The sequence below is a fragment of the Carettochelys insculpta genome, chromosome 13, assembly GCF_033958435.1.
Source record: "Carettochelys insculpta isolate YL-2023 chromosome 13, ASM3395843v1, whole genome shotgun sequence".
NCBI classification, from domain to species: domain Eukaryota; kingdom Metazoa; phylum Chordata; order Testudines; family Carettochelyidae; genus Carettochelys; species Carettochelys insculpta.
The window spans coordinates 1,422,498-1,442,831 of NC_134149.1; the positions used below are offsets into that span (position 1 = coordinate 1,422,498).

The following is a 20,334-nucleotide window of genomic DNA, read 5'->3' on the forward strand; positions in this document are numbered from 1 at the left end:
AATTCATGAATCTCTCCTAACTGCATCTAGCCTGGCTCTCTGGCACTGACCACTGTACGTTTGTAGCAAGGGGCTGAGGCATGATGCTGAGAAACGCCATGTGACTTTCTAAGAAATTACTTGCACCCACAGTTTCCCTTTCCCTTTTGAAGTCAGTTGCAGGCAGAGTCACCCCAGAAAAAAGCTTAAATTTTAAAACGAAGGAAGCACCTGGCTTGGGTCACATGCCTGACACTCACTGCTTCTTGGACATTATGGATATGCTGGCTAGGGTAACCCATGCAAAGCAGAGCTGACAAGAGACGTATGTGAAATGGCTCCTTTATAATCACAACACAGAACAGCACACAGAAGTGGCTTTTTCTCTTAGAAGATTTGAGGTAACCTTCAAGGCATTAGCACCATGCTAGCACCTCTCCGCTCAGGTGCTTAGAAGACAGAACTAACCTGAATTTGCCTCACCAAGATGTTATCTTTGACAGGTGTGTTTGGGGTGGAGAGAAGCAGGCACTCCTGGCATTAAAAGACACACAAGGAAATAGCTGGGATTTGGACAAGAGACTAAGTGTCAATTGGCGATGGTTGAAGACAGGATACTGGTTTAGCTGGACCTCCATATGCTGTTCTTATGTTCTAATACAAACCCAGAATTTTCAGGTAGTCTGAGCTCTGGCACTCAGCAGCATTAAAACAGGTTGTATTCATTTAGCACAGTCTCTGGTGAGCTCCCAGAACCTCTCCTGTGATCAAATGGGGCTCAGAGGGGTAGGATTGCAGATCCCACATCTCTGCTGCTAAGTTTCTGCCAGCAACTTCCTCTGGGTCTGCATTGCAGACTTTCAACAGGGACAGTTCACACCCACCATGTCTCATGTTCATGCCCACTGCACTCACAGTTTCCCATCCACTCCCTTTTCTTTGTGCATATACAGGGACCTTTGCTGTTACCAGTGCCATTCTGGCTGGGTTCTCCTTCTCTAAGGTTGTTCTTGGGTTCCCATTGTTTTGAGCTCTCTGTTTGTTGTCCATAATGCTGACCCCTGGTTTCTCTGAACATGTTATTTTGCATTTACTTATAACTTGCTTTCTCCTTAGGATGACTGTATCAGGATATGTACAATAGCCACCTATCCAGGTTAGCAGCTTGTTACTCTCAGTTTTGATTTGATGCCTTCTAGCTGCTAAAGCCCATTTGCTCTATGAGCAACTGATCCTACAAGCTTTCAAAAGATGTCCTCCCCAAACCACCCATGAGGTGCCCAAGACCAACATATTATGACACGACATGTAACACAGCACATGAGGGCCATGGCCTACAAATCCCAACAATGTATTTATTAGCCATGTGACCAGCTGTTTATTTTAAATTCTCAAACTGTTTTTCTACATTTAAAAAACGCTCAGCCCACAACTGCTTGTTTCTTTGCCAAACCTCACTTTGCAAACTAAACCTGAAATACAGGCGTGCAAAGTGCTTCCTGTAACACCACCACATGCCACACTCCTTGGGCTGCACAAGACACTCCTCTTCAGAAAAAGCCTTTGCACCTCCCTTCACAGAAGGGATTGCTGGCAGATGGGGATCAAGAACACTTCCCCCCCACATATCTGCCTTGGAAACAGTAGGAACTGAAGAGGTCCAGTGAAAGGCAACAAAACTGATCAACATTTCAAAGCCTTCCATACGAAGACAAAAAAAACAGAGTTCAAAGATGACAAAAATCTAAGAGGGGATATGATGGGACGAATGGTACGAAGAAGGGAGATTGGGTGGACCCATTACAGTCATGTTGATGACCAGACAGGGTGGTCCCTGCTTCAGACACAGTGCTCTTACCTGCTCCAGACCCGTCTCTTTTTACATCAACCAACTGCTTTCAAAAGGAAAACTACTCTGTACATTAAGCAACATACACATTACAACCCCTAAGTAATACCCCTATGGCAGTAGCCTGGAGAGAAACAACATAGCCCCAGCATGCTCACAGACAGCTTCTTTCAATGGGCTATCACAGAAGCTACCATATTACTAAGGGCAGGTTCACACTCAGGGGCAAAGTTAAATTAAGTTATGGAACTCCAGCTACAAGAATAGCACACCTGGACTCGAGGTAGCTCAGTCTCACTTACCGTGGTGTTCCTGCTACAAGGGGCTGATGGGAGAAACTCTCCCACCAACTTCCCTTACTCCTCACAAATCCCCAAGGAGTTGACTAGTCAACAGCAGCATGATCAGTGGTCAATTTATTGCTTCCCTATGAGATCCACTGAATCAGCCCCCAGGAGATCAACCTCTGGAGTATCAATCTACCCATAAGTATAGACAAGCCCTTAAGAAGCGACGAGAGCCACACACTTAGTTGGATCAGCTCTTCCTCTTCTGTACCCAGTCTCCTGGACAGTCAGTAAGTGTGACCTCTCCACAGCATCTTACATGAGTCCCAACACTGGCTGTGCCTCACCATCACTGTGCATTATAGTTACTGTTCTTATCAGATAAACAAAACATCTCCATTCATGCTCAGCCTCTCCAACAAACTCTGCTTCTAGTAAACGGAGAAAGAGCCAACAGGATCGACTCCCAAGCAGGGCACAAGTTCCAGATGTCACCAAGCTATGCCAGCTGTGGCATCAAAGAGCACCTCTTCCTCACTGACACCAATACTCCAGCACCTGCTTCTGAGATAGAAATAGCCCCAGCGACCGACAGAAACGGCAGCTCTGTGCGCATCCACAAAACACTGGATACACTGAACCAAGGAAGTCTTATTCTGGAATAAAAGTGCTCACATATGGAGTTACTCCTTCATCTCCAGTCAGCATTAGTGTTACTTCAAAAAAAAAGCCATCTTAAAAATGACAGGAGAGAGCCAACATGACTGAGCTAACATGATTGAAGGCCTTACCTTTCTGTCACTCAAGGCCCTAACAAAGGGACGGTCCACCCTAGAACTTTAACTTGGTTTAACAAACTTTTCCAAGTCAAAGATGTTGAAATACTGGAAACATTCCAAGAAAGAGCTACACAAATTATTTAAGGATCAGAAAACTTGCCTTATGGAGACCAAAGAAATTTAATCTATTTATTTAAAGAAAGAGCATATTAAGAAGTGAGTTGAGCACAGCCTGAAAATACACGCAGTGCCTCCCTGGTCCAGCACCTTCAGGACCTGGATCAGGAGAGGTGCCCCCTCCCAGCCCCAGCCAGCTCCCACCTGCTGCAGGGCTGTCTGCTTCCTGGTGTGGGCCAGAGATTCCTGGCCCTAGGTGCTGCTTCCTGACCACATACCACTGGCTCCCTGGCCATGTAGCCTGTCACCAGCCCATCCTGACTCCCAGCTAGCCTCTGCTCCAGGATACTGGACCAAAGAGTACTGGATTTCAGATGTGCAACCTGTACCGCAATGGGGCAAACTCTGATGAGGAAAGGGCTTCCTAATCTAGCAGACAATGGCAGAAACAAATCCACTGGTGGGAAAATGATGAAATAAAACAAAACCAGAAGAGAAATAAAACACAGGTTTACACCACACCAAGGAGCGTTAACTGGTGGGTGGATTTACCTTGACACCAGGTGTGCTCTTCATCAGCTCTTTGCAAAATCAAACCTGGATGTGTTTGTACACCGTCCAGTCCGGCTCGGGCAGCTGCTGCGGGATGCTGCAGACACCACCGGGAGAAATGCTGGGTGGCCCCCAGGAACTCCGACTAGACAGGCCCCGTGGCCCTCACCCCCGCCCGCCCAGGCTGGCCCGGAGCTCAGCGCCACGGGCTGCTCGCGAGGTCAGTTACCTGCCGGCGCGGGGCGGGGCAGCTGCAAGTCAGCCGGGGACCTGCGGGGCTGCCCCTGGAATGCCGGGGGGGGGGGGGGGGACCTGGGCCGAGACCGCCGGGGGGAGGGGGAGGGGCTGGACCTGGGGGGGGGGGAGGGGGAGGAGAAGGAGAAGGAGAAGGAGGCGCCTGGGCCGAGGACCACCGCCCCCGGGGGAGGGGGAGGGGCCCGGGCCAAGACACCCTGGGGTGAGGGGAAGAGGCCGGGGCCCCCCGAGGCAGGAGGGGGAGGGGCGTGGGCGCCCCCCACTCACCTAGCAGACCGGCCCACGGGCGGCCCCGCACCCCAGGGCAGCCCGCGCCTGACTAACCCAGCGACCGGCTCCCGGCTCCCGGCCCGGCCACACAAAGCCGCACGGGCGGGAGGCCGTAGCCCCACCCCCAATCCAGCGTCGCTCCAATCAGAATCCGCCCACTTCCTTGATCTCCACCCCCCGATCCCGCCCCCTCGCGCTCAACCTATCAGCGACACTATCATTTACATACACGGCGCCCCTCCCACTCCCCAGGCGCTGTGAGGCTTCGCGCCGGCCCGGCAGCGCCCCTCCCCCAGCAGTGCGCCGGGCGGGACCTTCGTGCGCCTCCCCGCCGGGCCTGGCACGGTTCCTGCCCCTCCCCCCCGTGGGGCCTACACTGTGTCCCCCAGCCAGGGCCTGGCACGTGTCCTGCCCCCCCACCCCCCGCCAGCCTGCGTTGTGTCCCCCAGCCCGGACCTGGCAGCTGTCCTGCCCCTGCCCCCCCAGCCAGGGCCTGGCACGTGTCCTGCCCCCCCCACCCCCCGCCAGCCTGCGTTGTGTCCCCCAGCCCGGACCTGGCAGCTGTCCTGCCCCTGCCCCCCCAGGCCAGGGCCGGGCACGGGTCCTGCCCCTCCCCCCCCCGCAGAGCCTACGCTGTGTCCCCCAGCCCGGACCTGGCAGCTGTCCTGCCCCTGCCCCCCCAGCCAGGGCCGGGCACGTGTCCTGCCCCCCCCACCCCCCGCCAGCCTGCGTTGTGTCCCCCAGCCCGGACCTGGCAGCTGTCCTGCCCCTGCCCCCCCAGCCAGGGCCGGGCACGGGTCCTGCCCCTCCCCCCCCCGCAGAGCCTACGCTGTGTCCCCCAGCCCAGGCCTAACACGGGTCCAGCTTCCCCCTCAGCCCACCAGCCTGTGCTGTGCCCCGTCCTAGGGCTGGCACAGGTCCTGTGCCCCCTCCCCCTGCTGGCCTGTGCTGTTTCCCCCAGCCTATGCCTGGCATGGGTGCTGCACCCCCTGGTGGCCTGCACTGTGGCCCCCAGCCCAAGCTTGGAACTTATCCTGTGGCCCTTGCCGACTTGCACTGTGCCCCCTGTCCCAGGCCTGGCATGGGTCCTGTGCCCCCAGTCTGGCCTGGCATGGGTCCTGCCCCCTCACCTCACCAAGCATGTGCTGTGCCCCCTCACCACCAGCCCAGGCCTGGTATATGTCCTGGCCCCCACCGAGTCTGTGCTGTGCCCCCACAGCCCAGGCCTGGCATGTGTCCTGGCCCCCACCAAGCCTGTGCTGTACTCCCAAGCCTGGCTTGGGTCCTGCCCTCTAGCCCCACCTGCTTCAGTGCTCTGCCCCCAAGGCTGGACCTGGAATGAGTCCTACCCTTCTGCCACATTCAGGTCCCTTCACTTGTGGTCACCTCATCTCAAGAAAGACATATTGGCATTAGAAAAATTTCAGAAAAGGGCAACTAAAATGATTAAGGGTTTGGAAGGGTCCCCTATGAAGAGAGATTAAAAAGACTAGGGTGAAGTCTAGACTAGCCCCTTCCTTTTGAAAGGCGCATGGTAATGAGTGAGGTTAGACAATGCTAAAGTGGCGCTGTCATGGATATGCAGTACCTCATTAGCATAATGGCAGCTACAGCGATTCAAAAGTGCCGCTTTCTAATCATGCGCCCCCGTGTAGATGTGGGCCTTTCAAAAGTCTTCAAAAGTCCTTTATTCCTAAAACCAAATAGGAAGATGGGGCTTTTGAAGACTGGGGGGTCCTTTTGAACAGCTCCCATCTACATGGGGTGGGGGGGGCACACGATTCGAAAGCAGCACTTTTGAATCACTGTGGCTGCTATTATACTAATGAGGCGCTGCATATTCATGACAGCACCTCCTTAGCATCTTCCGACCTTGTTCATTACCATGCCCCTTTCAAAAGGAAGGGACTAGTGTAGACGTAGCTTAGGACTTTTTAGCTTAGAAAAGAGGAGACTAAGAGGGAATATGATAGAGTATATAAAATTATGAGTGGTGGGGAGAAAGTGAACAATGAAAAATTATTTACTTGTTCCCATAATATCAGAACTAGAGAACACCAAATGAAATGAATGGGCAGCAGGTTTAAAACAAATGAAAGGAAATTCTTCGTCACAGTGTACAGTCAACCTGTGGAACTCCTCGCCAGAGGAGGCTGTGAAGGCTGGGACTACTGCAGGGTTTAATAAAGAGCTAGATAAATTCACAGAGGTTAGGTCCATTAACAGCTCTTAGCCAGGATGGGGAAGTAATGGTGTCCCTAGCTTCTGTTTGTCAGAAGCTGGAGATGGGCAGCAGGAGAGAGATCGTTACCTGTTCAGTTCACTTCCTCAGGAGCACCTGGTATTGGCCACTGACCCAGTATGGCCATTCTTAGCTCTTCCCTAGCCCCAGGCCCTGCTTCACTGCAGCTTCCTTATGTGACCCCAGACAAGGCCCAGGGCCTCAATGCCCTGTATGTGGGGGGATGACCTGGCTCCAGGCCCATGGGGGGGATGCAAAGTGCCTGGTGCTGTGCACTGGGCCAGGCAGACTCTGCTCTTTGCACGCTGCTCTGCCACAAGTATTTTCATGGGCTACGCTGCTTAGCCTGGAGGTGCTCCTGGCTCCTGTGCCTCGAGGCAAAGCAGGTACTTCACTGACTGTGCACAGCTTAGGGTATCAAGAGCAGGTGTGGGATCTGACCAGCAGGCTGCCCCAGGGCCTTGCACACAGCACTGCATTCTCAGCAGCTCACTGGACACTGAGACGGGCACTGAGGCTTCACTGCTGACACACAGGTGGGCCCTAGGGAAGTTATTTTACTGCATGTCTGTATGTGGACGGGTGAGAAGGAAAGTGGTTGTATAGCTAGCCAGTAACAAACTGACTCGAGCTGCTTTCACTCTAAAGGAAGTGTTCACATGCACACTTGCACCAAAGTAACTGAATGGGAGGCAAGTCTGTGTATGGGCAAGGTCTTCTTGGGGCCAAGGGCATGTCACATCCACTGCACTGCTGCCCACACCTTCTGTTGCAGGACTTCCTGGAAGGGCATTAATTCCCCTGGAGGATAGAGACTGGGTGCAGGTGAGATACAGGGGGGCACTTTAAAAGTAAATGCATTCTGGGAGCAGTCATCAGTGCCTGAGAGGCAGGCAGGGCCTCAGGGATCAAGTGAAGTGGGGAATCACAGAGAATCAGACTTCACCTCAGGAAGGTAACAACTCCCTGTCTCAGCGAGGGTTGGAAGCTGTATAGTGGTTGAAGCTGAGAAGGGCCCAATAACACAACACAGACCCAAGAAGCGGAAAAGTTTTGTTTCAGCATGATGGGGACTAATATTACCCTGGGAGGAAAGGCACTTTCCACTAGTTGCAAATGCAGTGCTAGCTCTTTCACGCAAAATGCACCATTTCCTTTTAAGGAGTTGCATTGTATCTGGGCCAGATTCATCCTGAGCGTAATTCAGCTTCAGCTCAGTTATACAAAGGATGAATTATTCAGAATTGTCTTGCTGCTGATTGGGGAAAAGGACCATTTTGGGAATAAAACTACAATGCCAAACTGAGAAGCTTTGACAGGGGAGCTGTAGGGAAATGATAAGAAACCACACTGTGAGCTGGTACAGCTAGTGAAAGTCACTTCTGGCATTTCATTTAAGATACAGTTGTTTAGTAAATAACATATGAAATTAAAAATGACAGAGCAATGTCTTTTGTGTAAAACCTTCCCCTCTACCCTGACCAGGCTGCTGCCCCTGAAGGAAGAGTCTACACAGCTGCTGGGAATGAAACAAACTCCAACTAGAACAAGCAGTTCTGTAGCACCTTAAAGCATAAGAACATAAGAATGGCCATACTGGGTCAGACCAAAGGTCCATCCAGCCCAGCATCCCATCTGCCGACGGTGGCCAATGCCAGGTGCCCCAGAAAAGGAGAACAGAAGACAACGATCAAGTGATTTATCTCCTGCCATCCATCTCCTGCCCTTGTTCTGAAGGCTAGGGCACCATACTTTATCCCTGGCTAACAGCCATTTATGGACCTAACCTGCAAAAATTTATCAAGCTCTTTTTTAAACCCTAATAAGCTGCGTCTACACGTGCACGCTACTTCGAAGTAGCGGCAGTAACTTCGAAATAGCGCCCGTCACGTCTACACGTGTTGGGCGCTATTTCGAAGTTGAAATCGACGTTAGGTGGCGAGACGTCGAAGTCGCTAACCCCATGAGGGGATGGGAATAGCGCCCTACTTCGACGTTCAACATCGAAGTAGGGACGTGTAGACGATCCGCGTCCCGCAACATCGAAATAGCGGGGTCCTCCATGGCGGCCATCAGCTGGGGGGTTGAGAGATACTCTCTCTCCAGCCCTTGCGGGGCTCTGTGGTCACCGTGGGCAGCAGCCCTTAGCCCAGGGCTTCTGGCTGCTGCTGCTGCAGCTGGGGGTCCGTGCTGCATATACAGGGTCTGCAACTAGTTGTTGGCTCTGTGTATCTTGCACTGTTTAATGAAAGTGTGTCTGGGAGGGGCCCTTTAAGGGAGCGACTTGCTGTTGAGTCCGCCCCGTGACCCTGTCTGCAGCTGTGCCTGGCTCCCTTATTTCGATGTGTGCTACTTTGGCGTGTAGACGTTCCCTCGCTGTGCCTATTTCGATGTTGGGCTGAGCAACGTCGAAGTTGAACATCGACGTTGCCAGCCCTGGAGGACGTGTAGACGTTATTCATCGAAATAGCCTATTTCGATGTCGCAACATCGAAATAAGCTATTTCGAAGTTGGGTGCACGTGTAGACGTAGCCATAGAGTCCTGGCCTTCACAGCCTCCTCCAGCAAGGAGTTCCACAGGTTGACTGTGCGCTGTGTGAAGAAAAATTTCCTTTTATTAGTTTTGAACCTACTACCCATCAATTTCATTTGGTGTCCCCTAGTTCTTGTATTATGGGAAAAGGTAAATAATTTTTCTATATTCACTTTCTCCACACCATTCATGATTTTATATACCTCTATCATATCGCCCCTCAATTGTCTCTTTTCCAAACTGAAAAGTCCCAGTCTCTCTAGCCTCTCCCCATATGGGACCCGTTCCAAGCCCCTAATCATCTTAGTCGCCCTTTTCTGAACCTTTTCTAATGCCAATATATCTTTTTTGAGGTGAGGAGACCACATCTGCACGCAGTACTCAAGATGTGGGCGTACCATAGTTTTATACAGGGGAAGTATGATATCTTTTGTCTTATTATCGATCCCTTTTTTAATAATTCCTAACATCCTATTTGCCTTACTAACTGCCGCTGCACACTGCGTGGATGTCTTCAGAGAACTATCCACTATAACTCCAAGATCCCTTTCCTGATCTGCTGTAGCTAAATTTGACCCCATCACGTAGTACGTGTAATTTGGGTTATTTTTTCCAACATGCATTACCTTACACTTACCCACATTAAATTTCATTTGCCATTTTGCTGCCCAATCACTCAGTTTGCTGAGATCTTTTTGTAGTTCTTCACAATCCCTTTTGGTTTTGACTGTCCTGAACAACTTGGTGTCATCTGCAAACTTTGCCACCTCATTGCTTACCTCATTTTCTAGATCATTGATGAACAAGTTGAACAGGATCGGTCCCAGGACTGACCCCTGGGGAACACCACTAGTTACCCTCCTCCATTGTGAAAATTTACCATTTATTCCCACCCTTTGTTTTCTGTCTTTTAACCAATTCCTGATCCATGAAAGGATCTTTCCTCCTATCCCATGACCACCTAATTTACATAAAAGCCTTTGGTGTGGGACCGTGTCAAAGGCTTTCCGGAAATCTAGGTATATTATGTCCACTGGGTGCCCCTTGTCCGCATGTTTATTAACCCCTTCAAAGAATTCTAATAGATTAGTTAGACACGACTTCCCTCTGCAGAAACCATGCTGACTTTTGCCCAACAATTCGTGCTCTTCTACGTGCCTTGCAATTTTATTCTTTACTAGTGTTTCTACTAATTTGCTTGGTACTGATGTTAAACTTATCGGTCTATAATTGCCAGGGTCTCCTCTAGAGCCTTTTTTAAATATTGGCGTTATATTGGCCGTCTTCCAGTCATTTGGTACCAAAGTGGATTTAAAGGATAGGTTACAAACCACTGTTAATAACTCCGCAATTTCACATTTGAGTTCTTTCAGAACCCTTGGGTGAATACCGTCTGGTCCTGGAGACTTGTTACTATTCAGCTTATCAATTAACTCCAATACCTCCTCTAATGTCACTTCAATCTGAGTGAGTTCCTCAGATTTGTCACCTAAAAAGGCTGGCTCAGATTTAGGAACCTCTGTAACATCCTCAGCCGTGAAGACTGAAGCAAAGAAATCATTTAATCGCTCCGCAATGGCACTGTCTTCCTTGATCGCTCCTTTTATATCTTTATCGTCCAAGGGCCCCACTGCTTTTTTACCAGGCTTCCTGCTTCTAATGTATTTAAAAAACATTAAAGCACCTTAATTTAATTTTTTAGGTAATGCGATTTGGTGAGTAACACCCATGAAAGCTCAATACCAAATGAATAAAATCTTTAGTCTTTCAGTTGCTGTAGAACTGCTTGTTTTTTTGTGGTGAAGCTACAGACTAACACAGCTACCCTTCTGAGACTATAAATTCCAACTAGGGAAGCTTTAGCTAGATAGTGCGCTAAAAATAGCAGTGTGGTTACTGTGCTTGGGCTGAACTTCACTCTCAAGCCTAAGCCGCTGAATTGGCTTAGGAGCCCGGTCTGCAATGCCCACACTGCTATTTTTAGCACACCAGCATGAACCCCAATACCTGGAGGCTCTCCCCAGGCATGTGGCTAACTTCCTGCTGCAAGGCAGGCCTGCTCAGAATGACTTCTTGGGACTCTAGCATTAGATTGGCTGTCAAATCAACTGCCAAAACAAACAAACGGAAGTTTTTCTTTACACAGTACATGGTTGGCCTGTGGAACTCCTCGCCAAAGGATGTAAAGTCCAGGACTTTAACAGGACTCAAAAAAGAACTAGATAAATTCACAGAGATCAGGCCCATCAATGGCTGTTGGCCAGGCTGGGTAGGAATGGTGTCCCGAGTCTCTGTTAGTCAGAGGCTGGAAGGGGGATGACAGGGAGAGGGATCACTCAGTGATTACCTGTTCTGTTCGCCCCCTCTGGGGCATCCGGTATTGGCTATTGTCAGCAGAGAGGACACTAGGCTAACTGGACCTTTCGTGTGACACAGTACAGCCATTCTTAAATTCTAATGAGTGATTCAGCATTTCCCCTCTGCCTCCAATTTCAGCCCTCACTGACTCCCTGGCTCCTTCCTTCACCTGGCAGAATCTCTCCCAGTAGATTTTCTGAACACGTGAAGTCCTGCTAATTTGCAAGGACTCTGGAATACCTTGAGCAGCAAGAGGGCTCCCCGCTGCAGCAAGTTATTAAACACCAGTATTTCAGGCCAGCCAGCCAAGCTGACCTGGGGAGAAGACACTGCCAAGGTCCAATCTACTTGTTATAGTGAACACCTGATTTCTTCCCTGGGACTTCAGTGTGCCAGATATAACAAGAGACAGCAAAGCAGTTGAGTCTCTTTTCCATGTTCTACCTGTGTTCTTCTCCCATGGTGCGGGGCCTGAGATGCGGTGTCAGTGAGGAACAGGAATTTATTTATTTAGTCTGGCGGTTAAGCATTTCCAGACGCAGTCTATATGAAAGATATTCTCCAAAACAAAGTTTTGTTTTATCTTGCACCATCTGTCACCCTGAGGAGAAGCCCCCCTGCTAAGCAATCCCAAGTATTCCTCTGCACACCTCTGCAGATGTACCTCACTCCTGACCCGCAGTTCTCCCTGCTATTCCAGTCCTGGTACCTCCTCCCTACAACTCTGGTGGAGCTGCCCAGTTCCAGCCCCCTGAACTCTGGGGCTTTGCCAGCCCTGCTCATATGCCTTGCTTCAGACCTACAGCCCCACAGCTAATCTAGTCTCAAGTACAACTCTGTTCTGACCTATAATCCCACATCTTATTTGGCTCTGACCTTTGTGGAATTATACTTCTTGTCTTCTAGAACAACAGCTGAGCATTAGCTGTCCTCCTCTTTGCAGCTCTTTACCTGTTCCTACGATTAAGAATGTGCAAAACATACGAAGAGGAGCAAAGAGCTCTGGTTGAGCATTGACAACCCATTTCTCTCTCTCCCTATCAACAAAAAGCTCCGCAAGGGGTGGTCTCCCCAGCTTTCTATGCCATTTCTAAATACATGGAATCTTTGTCTTTCCCACAAAGGGCTGCGGATGCCTGGATATGGACATGGGGACTGATACACAGCCAGTGTACTTCCACTTTTGGCCATGTCAGACCTGGAGGGATAGTCTTTTTCCCTGGAGGCTGGTAGCATTAATGACCCTGGCTGGCCTGGGATGGTTTGGAATTCAGATCAATCTCTGTGGTGTTTGCCCCTTCACCAGCAGGACGCAGGCACAGATTCCAGCAGCTGAGAACTGATGGGCCACTGCTATTCTTCAAATGAGGAAGTAACATCAGATCTGTCCCCAGCTTTGTGCGGCAGGTGATGTTTGAATGTGCGAGTGGGATTGTTTTCAGCAGGATGCCCCCTACGAACAAGAATTGCATTTTTCTTCCAAAGGCAGTAATCTGTAACAGGGCCCCACTTGGTGGAGATGAGAAAGCTCCCAGAAGGTACGTGGGTCAGCATGCCTCACAATGAGTATAATATAGCCTCAATTGTCTCTATAATGTCAAGAACCAGACCCACATTTTTACCACCCAACAAAGCCAGTTTGCTGCTGCAGTCTTCTTCTGCACCCTGCAGGGATGCCCTGCAAGGTAAAACCCAAGTTTATGCACCAATGGTTTCCGACTGTGGGAAGGGAAGACCTGACCCTAAGCAGCTTGCGGGTGTGAAATGTGATGAGGCCAGACTGTCCATTTAGATCAGCACCATTTTCTGGGATGCTGAGACTGTGGGAGTCCACAGTGCATACAGGGCTGTCCTGAGGCCTTCGCCACTGTGACATTTTTTGAGAAGGGAATCAGATGCCCCTTTGGCTGGTCACCAACATTGATCTACCTTGTCACTGCAGTATAAGCTGGAACCCAGTGACTGCTTAATACATCCAATGAAGCGTGAAGTTTGGCAGGTACCTCATCTTTGGCCAGGGGCTCTCACACTGTGAGGTGGGACCCTAAAGTGGGTCACCACCCCTTAGAATGGGGTTGCCAGGCCTGGCTTTGACTTCTTGGGCCCACAGCTGAAGCCCAAGTCCCACTGCTAAGGACCAAAGCTTGAGGGCATCAGGCCTGGGTGGTGGAACTCAGGTTCCTGGCCTGCTGCCTGGAAGTAAAGACCTTGAGCATCATCTATGGCCCCCTGCCCAGAGCAGTGGGGTTCAGGCTTTGGCCCCTTCACCTGGAGCACGGGGCCTCTAGTGGGCTTAGGCTTCAGTTCCCCACCTTGGGTCATGAAGAATTTTTGTTGCAGAGGGGTCGCAGTGCAATGAGATTTGAGACCCTTGGCCATCCATGCTGACTCAGAGGGGTCTTACAGGGAGTACTGGAGGGACCAGTCCTGAGGAATTTGCATGAGAGCCGACACACCAAGCGACAACGGGGAGGGGATGATACACTGAACAGCTCAGGGCTGGGGAAGTTGCTGACGGGGCAGCAGGCATGTGGAGGGCAGGGGCAATAAAATTACTACTTTCATCCATCGGTGGTGGACGATCTTTGGTTTCAGTTGGGCTGGAGCCAGGTTCTCCACCTCTGAATAGAAGGTGACAGGAGACTGCCAACCCGAACAACCTAGTGACCTCAGCAAAACCCTATCACCAGCCGGCTGGGATGACAAGAAAACAAGCATGTCAGGGATGCAGTGCGTTCTGGTCGCTAGGTCTAGTCCAGGCCTGACCTTCAGAGCATGGAGAAACAAGCTTCACAGACTATTTTAGAGCCAGGGGCACATGCAGAAATCACCACTAGGTGTAGCTGCCAGTGACTCCAATTCCACGGATGGCCAGAAAAGGAGGGGCTGCAAGAATGTCAGTGGCAGGAGGTACATGTGCTTTATCGGGGGGGTGGGGTTGGCTGACAACACCGAGCAGGATCTATGGAGTGGGGAGAAATCTCATCTAAGAGCCGTTAGTCAGACTTAGCACTCCAGCCCCTGGACTCGTAGCCGGGTATCAGATCCCGCTGGAATGACACGAGGGAGGGCAGTCCAGGGCCCAGCCTTACAGTGCCCGCCACCACTCTCAGCGGCTTCCTACCTTCCGGTCTGTACTGGGCAATGATGGTCACCGTCTGCCCTGCCCGTTTCAGAGCTGCTGCCGCCTGTTCATGAGTTGCATTCCGGAGATTTACACCATTTACCTGAGCAAACACCAATGAGGGAATAGGATTAGTCATCCACAAGGCAGCTGAGAACTGCCCTCAGCTCACCAGCTGAAGTCCCTTATCTCCCGTCTGCTCCATGTAAGCTCTGCACAGTTCTGCCTCGGCCCTGAATTGCTCCCAGCCACACTCTGCTCAAGAGCCCCTTCCCCAGCCTCCCCTTAGATGCTAAACCAAGAGTTGCCCGCCTCTTTTCATCAGGGACCACACAGCAAATTTTCAGGTGTTCTGTCAGCTGAACACAAAATAGTCCCAAACTGCCACCCCGCTGCTTCCCAGCTTAACCCCCGGCAGCCCCAAGCTCTTCCCCCAGGCTTAACCCACCCCCCCTGCAGCCCCAAGATCTTACCCCAGGCTTAACTACCCCACAGCCAGGCACCCTACACCCCACCCCTGGTGACACAGTAGAGCCATGTCACCTGACCCTCTAGAGCTGCGCCATGCCCCGAGAGCTGCGCCAGGCCAAGCCAAGCAGTGCCCAGCCCTGAGAGCCACACCGAGCTGCGCAGCCACCTTTTAACAATGGCACCGCTGCCAGCTCTGCAGGCTGAATTAAAAGACTCTGCAGGCTGGATTCTGGCCCACAGGCCACATGTTGGACACCCCTGTGCTAAACCAACGATCCAACTGCTGACCACCTTCCTCCTCTGCAATGCTCCCCAGGAATACCCTGACCCCCAACCCCAGGCCTAGCCAGCGAAATGACTGCCCCCCTTGCTCACTGCCCACTGGCTGGCTGAGAGCAGAGCAGAGCAGAGCAGAGCAGAGGGAAGATGGCTTTCCTCCCCTCATGCACCCGGGGAAGAAGATGAGTTCCCCAAGCAGGGTTCTGAAGCCACACTGTTTCCCGAAGCACACCATGCTGCCGCTCTCCTCCGCACCGTGGCGCTCCTCACTCGAGGAAGCTGGGACCCCTCCTCTGGACTGCCTGTTGCTGAACGGTGGGCATAAGAAAACCTGGGAGGCAGCTGCCAGCTCTGATGGTGAAGGTGACAGCTGTCAGCACTGCCATTCCTCTGCCTGTGCCAAGAGAGGAGGGGTGTCCAGACTGGCTCTGGGCTGACTTAACCTGCAGGGATGCGAGCTCAGGGGCAGATCACATTCCCTCGTGAGGTGACTGCTGCCCCCCCAATGCACTGAAATATTTCTCTGTGCGTCAATGCAAATGTAGCTCAGTAGGTTGGTGGTTGTGGGGTGGGCGGACAACTTTACCCATGCAGGTCAGGTCAGTATCTCCAGCATATCAGTAACAACATCACATGCACTAGAAACACAGGGGCTTTCCCATCACTAAGGCCTTATTGGCACAGGAAAGATTTATTGTGCACATGGCTCTAACCAGGCAATTCCCTCCCAGCTCTCCCATCCATGCTCGTACTCCAGTACATGCCCTTTCCTAAACCACCCTCCCAAGTGCCATAGGTTCAATGTAAAAATTATTATACACACCCCTGCCTGCGACCAAACCGGAACACTCCTTCACCCAGACCCGGCCCAGCCTAGCCACAGGCGACAGCTGTCCTACTTCCCCAGCTGCTGACAGGGCACTCCTCCCCAGACAGTGCACTCCCACTCTCTCACAGCTCACATCTGAACTGTCTCCGTTACTCCATTAGCATAAGTGCCTTGGGATCCGGCCTGCCTGGGTTCCCGGTGCTTGATGTGTTCCTTAGTACCACTGGACTCCAGCAGCATTCGAGAGCTCCCGAGTGCTAGGACTAGTGGAGACAAGCACTGTGCAAACTTCCCAGTCACCGCTCTGCCACGCACCCCACTTCCCCAGTCCCACTCAGGAGTTCTAGCCACGTCCCTGCAGCCCCAGCCTGCGACTTCAGACCAGTTATGTCAGCTACTGGCATTGTCTGATGTGACCAAAGGCACCCTGGAGATTTCATTCCCAGCTCATGTGACTTAAACCCTGTGCTCAGCCTGCAGTCTCTAGCGTGGCTGTGCCTACCTGTGCTACAGCCTCACCTACACTTGCTGGGGAGACACACCTGGAGAGAATCATTCCCCTCCCAGACTTTGTGGCAATCCATGGCTCTGCCCAAGGGAACGGCTGTAATTCCTGGCCTCAGCCTCTCCTTTCCTGAGTGGGCAAATGCTTGGACGGAGGTGCTGGGATCAACAGGTGAGGGGGAGGGTGGGGTACTGGAGTCCTGTGCTATGGAGTTAGCTGCTGTTCAGTGTAGGGAGTCACATCTGTGAGCAAAAGAGAGCACTGTGGTGGAGACCTAAACCCAGGGAAAGGTGGAAAATCCACTTCCCCGGTCTGCTGTGAATCCAACGCATGCAGTGTGGAGGCAGCCAGGCTCATCTGCAAGGGATCAGTACGCTCATCCTAATGACAGGGGCCAAGCCGAGAGACCCTGCCAGCCCAGCCCAAGCTGAGAGCCGCCCCCTGTCCCTGTCCCCAGGCAATGTGGCTGAAAGGCTGGTTTCTAGGCAGTGGCCACACACAGCTCCCCAAGCACACAGAACTACTGCCTGTCTGCACACTGAGGCTCCTCGCGCTGTGCACCAGAGAACCTGGGTTTTGTTGGCCAAACTGCTGTTTTGCCAAAGTGCCCTGTGGACACTCAGCTGTGAAAACATACGCAGCGGTGACCCCCGTGTCCAGCACGAATGCACACACTGCTGTCCTGCCCAGCCACTGGGCTCTAATGGCATGGCCATGTAGCCAGCCCTCACTTGTCCAGCTGTGCCTGGGCAGCCTCATTCTGCTGGGGAAAGAGTCAGGTGAATTTGCATCTGCATGGCTGAGAAATAAAGTGCAACTCGGGATGCAAAATGCAAGGCGCCTGCCTGGCCTGCCAGAGGCTGGGGGGGGACTCTGTGAACACCTGAGGTGTGGGGGAGAGGGGCAGACCGAAGAGGCAGACTGCTCGATATCATGCAGCGCAGCAGTGAGAGCAGCTCCTGGCACACAGGCCCTGCAGCTGATCCAGGCTTCTCAGGGCAGCAGCAACGGGACTTACCGACAAGATGCGGTCGCCTCTCCGCAGCTCTCCGCTGAGGTCAGCAGGGCCACCAGCCAGGATGAAGGAGACGAAGATTCCCTCTCCATCCTCTCCCCCGACAATGTTGAAGCCCAGTCCAGTGGAGCCTTTGTGCAGGATGATTTTCCGGGGCTCTCTATGGAAACAGACAACAGACATTTAGAGAAAGGAGAGCACAACTGTAGTGTCCCAAGATCTGGTGCTCCCATGCTGAGCACAGCAGGGCAAGAGCTTCCTGACACACCTGGAATTCAGCAGGCCTGAATCTCCCCTGCATCAGCACTTGGCCTCCTGCAACTCATCAGCCAGCAATGGGAAGGCTGGCAAATCACAGTGCAGGAGCTGGGAGTTGCACCATCCAACAGGCTGCATGAAGCCTAGGGCTCCCATCAGTCACAGGATCTGGGCCAAGGGCTGGAGGTGTTTGGAGCTCAGCAGCTCGCTCAACAGGCCTCTCTGTGCACAGAGGGCAGCAGCTGGGGAAGGGAATGACTGACTCTGGGAACTACGATGGGGTTCCAGAAGAGCTGCAGCCTGGGAACACATCACCAGGCCAGCAACGAGCTGGGAGGCAGTTTTATGTCAGCCAGATTTTCACCCCAAGACTTTCATACCCCAAGAGCCCAGACTGGCAAAACCCATTCCTTCACTTGACAGCCTCCATGGGATTCACTCTGGACATCCTTAGCGCTTTCAAGCGCTAAAGCAAACAATTAACATTATCAAAAACCTCTTGTTCACCTGGTACTCGATCAACCTGAACTCTCAGATAAATGGCATAATGCCAGCAAACCCTGAGCCATGATGCAGCTTTCCCTCTCTCCCCCTTTCTTCCCGGACAGCCCCGGGGTGCTGCGTGAGCCTCCACAGGCTGAGTGGGTTTATTGGAGGGACATGGCATTACAGAAGCAGCAGGAAGCTCTCTGCTGTGAGTCCTGCTGTGCCGTGGCTGCTCCTCCCAGTGCCAGCTGTGGTGCTCCCAGGTCCCTAGTGTCCAGGCAGGGGGTTGGCTGCAGGGCGGCACTCAGGGGCTCCTTGCGTTGCACGGCAGTGTGCAAGCCCCGCCAGCAGCTTCCGCTGTCCTCCCCCAAAGGTAAACAGGGCAGCAGTCAAACAGGAGCTGGTGCTGGAGGGGCAGGAGGATCTGAACTTTCGCATGGAGGGCACTGACCCCTGCCTGTGCCTCCCTCATGCTACTCTCAATTAACCCACATAACTGCATATCCAGCAACCTTTCAGTCCCTTCATGGACACGCACACCCTGGCAGCAGGGTTTGCACCAGAGCAGCTGCAGGGAGTCTGAGCTGGGCTCCTTCATCCCCAGCCTGTCTGTGCTGGGCTGAACGTCCCTTGGAGACAGTTACAGGATGTGGCTGGTAAGAGGGAGAGAGAGCAAGCAAGATGGATGAGTGTCCAACACTGCTCAAAACCACAGACATGGAGGGCTCGTGTTCCCCCAGTCCCAACCCCCAGCTCCAGTTCTGCACCTGCATTGCCTCCAGCTGTCGCTAGCGGGGGCTGGACGCGCTCCTGTCTGCACTCCAGGACAGGTGTCACTAACTCCTCGGTTACCCCAAGGCCTGGCACAAGCAGAAACGAATAGCTAGGGCTTCTTTGGCCAGTTCCAATATCGTCCCAGCTGGGCACTGCACCTTGTGCCCAGAAATCTCACCCAGATGCTCATCGCTGCCCAGAAAAGGGACCCTCTCCCGTGCCCCATGTCAGCTCAGACTCAGGGCAGTTCAGATCGGTACCTCCGGTCCCAGTGCCTCCTGTGGCCAGGCTGTGGCTGGAAGGGAGAGAGCGCAGGGGGTCCCCCGTAGGACATGGACGATGAGACGTTGACCGTGAACATTTCTGTGCTGCACCCACTGGCTGCTCCTGCTTCTGGCTCCCTAAGTGGAGCGGAGGGAGGCACAGGAATGTTCTGAATGCTCTCCGCTCACCACCCCCTCTTCTGTTTATCTTTGCTTTCCCTCCCTGGGCTGCTGCAGGGCACTAGTGAGAGGACACAGGCCCCAGCACTTACTTCTCTCTGCTACACCTCAGGGACTTAACCCATTCCTGCCCTGCAGGCAAAGCCACCTCCTTCCAGGCCAAGGAGTGGAACCAGGGACAAGCTGCATGATGGCTCAGTATACTTGGAATATTCTCCAGTAAGACAACCCGGCTCGGGCTAACCCCTCCCACCAGCTTGGAAACGAAGCCCGACAGGAGCACCTTTCCCTAGCACGCGGAAGCGGAATGACACCAAATGCCAGGCAAACTTGATGGTGCTTACAGGTGTGATTTTAAAAAGGAAGCACAGATGCAGTGGGGGCCGAACCTGCATGCAGTGACAGAGTCGAGGAGGAGGGCAGGTGCCCTGCCCACTGCTACAGGCAGAAACATCTGACTGATGTCAACCACCTGCCTCTGACTGTTCAGCTGGAGCACTGCTCACACAGACAGCTACAAGGCGAATAACACAGCTCTGACACCGACGGGGAGATCAGACGAGACAACACAAATCAACCTGCTACTCTTGCACCTAGATGGGAGCACAAGAGGCTCAGTCTGCAGAGAAGCTTCATGCCTCCTCATCAGGGTAACCACTGGGCAGCAGAAGAAACCATGAAAGGGATCATGTTCAGATCTGACCACTACAACTGACACTAGAGACCATTACCCTAAATGGTAACCCACAAACCCCATGAGTCTAAACTGCCTCCCCATGAGGTCTCTCTCCCCCAGCCCCAACCTAAACAAGCCCCCTCAGGACTCCCCCTCTCGGCCTGCTCTGGCAAGCTCTGGGCAGACGGTGGAGCTCTGGTGCAGCCCCTGCCAGGCTCAGTTCATGCTAGCCACGTGACACGGGGGAAGCTC

The 20,334-nt window shown here is 52.6% G+C and overlaps 1 protein-coding gene across 5 annotated transcripts in view; it reads right to left on the reverse strand.

The window, feature by feature from the left end:
* The window catches only part of DLG3 (discs large MAGUK scaffold protein 3), a 181,051-nt gene that overhangs the window by 46,370 nt on the left and 114,347 nt on the right, over window positions 1-20,334 (reverse strand). For 3 of the 5 annotated variants that reach the window (XM_075008117.1, XM_075008115.1, XM_075008114.1), the window contains exons 12-13: window positions 17,449-17,605; window positions 14,347-14,449 (exon numbers count right to left, since the gene is read on the reverse strand). In XM_075008117.1, coding sequence (XP_074864218.1) covers window positions 14,347-14,449; window positions 17,449-17,605 — 260 coding nt within the window. Of the gene's footprint in view, window positions 1-3,563; window positions 3,661-4,085; window positions 4,188-14,346; window positions 14,450-17,448; window positions 17,606-19,223; window positions 19,346-20,334 lie in introns of those variants that run through there. The other 2 variants (XM_075008118.1, XM_075008119.1) reach the window with 2 other exon arrangements.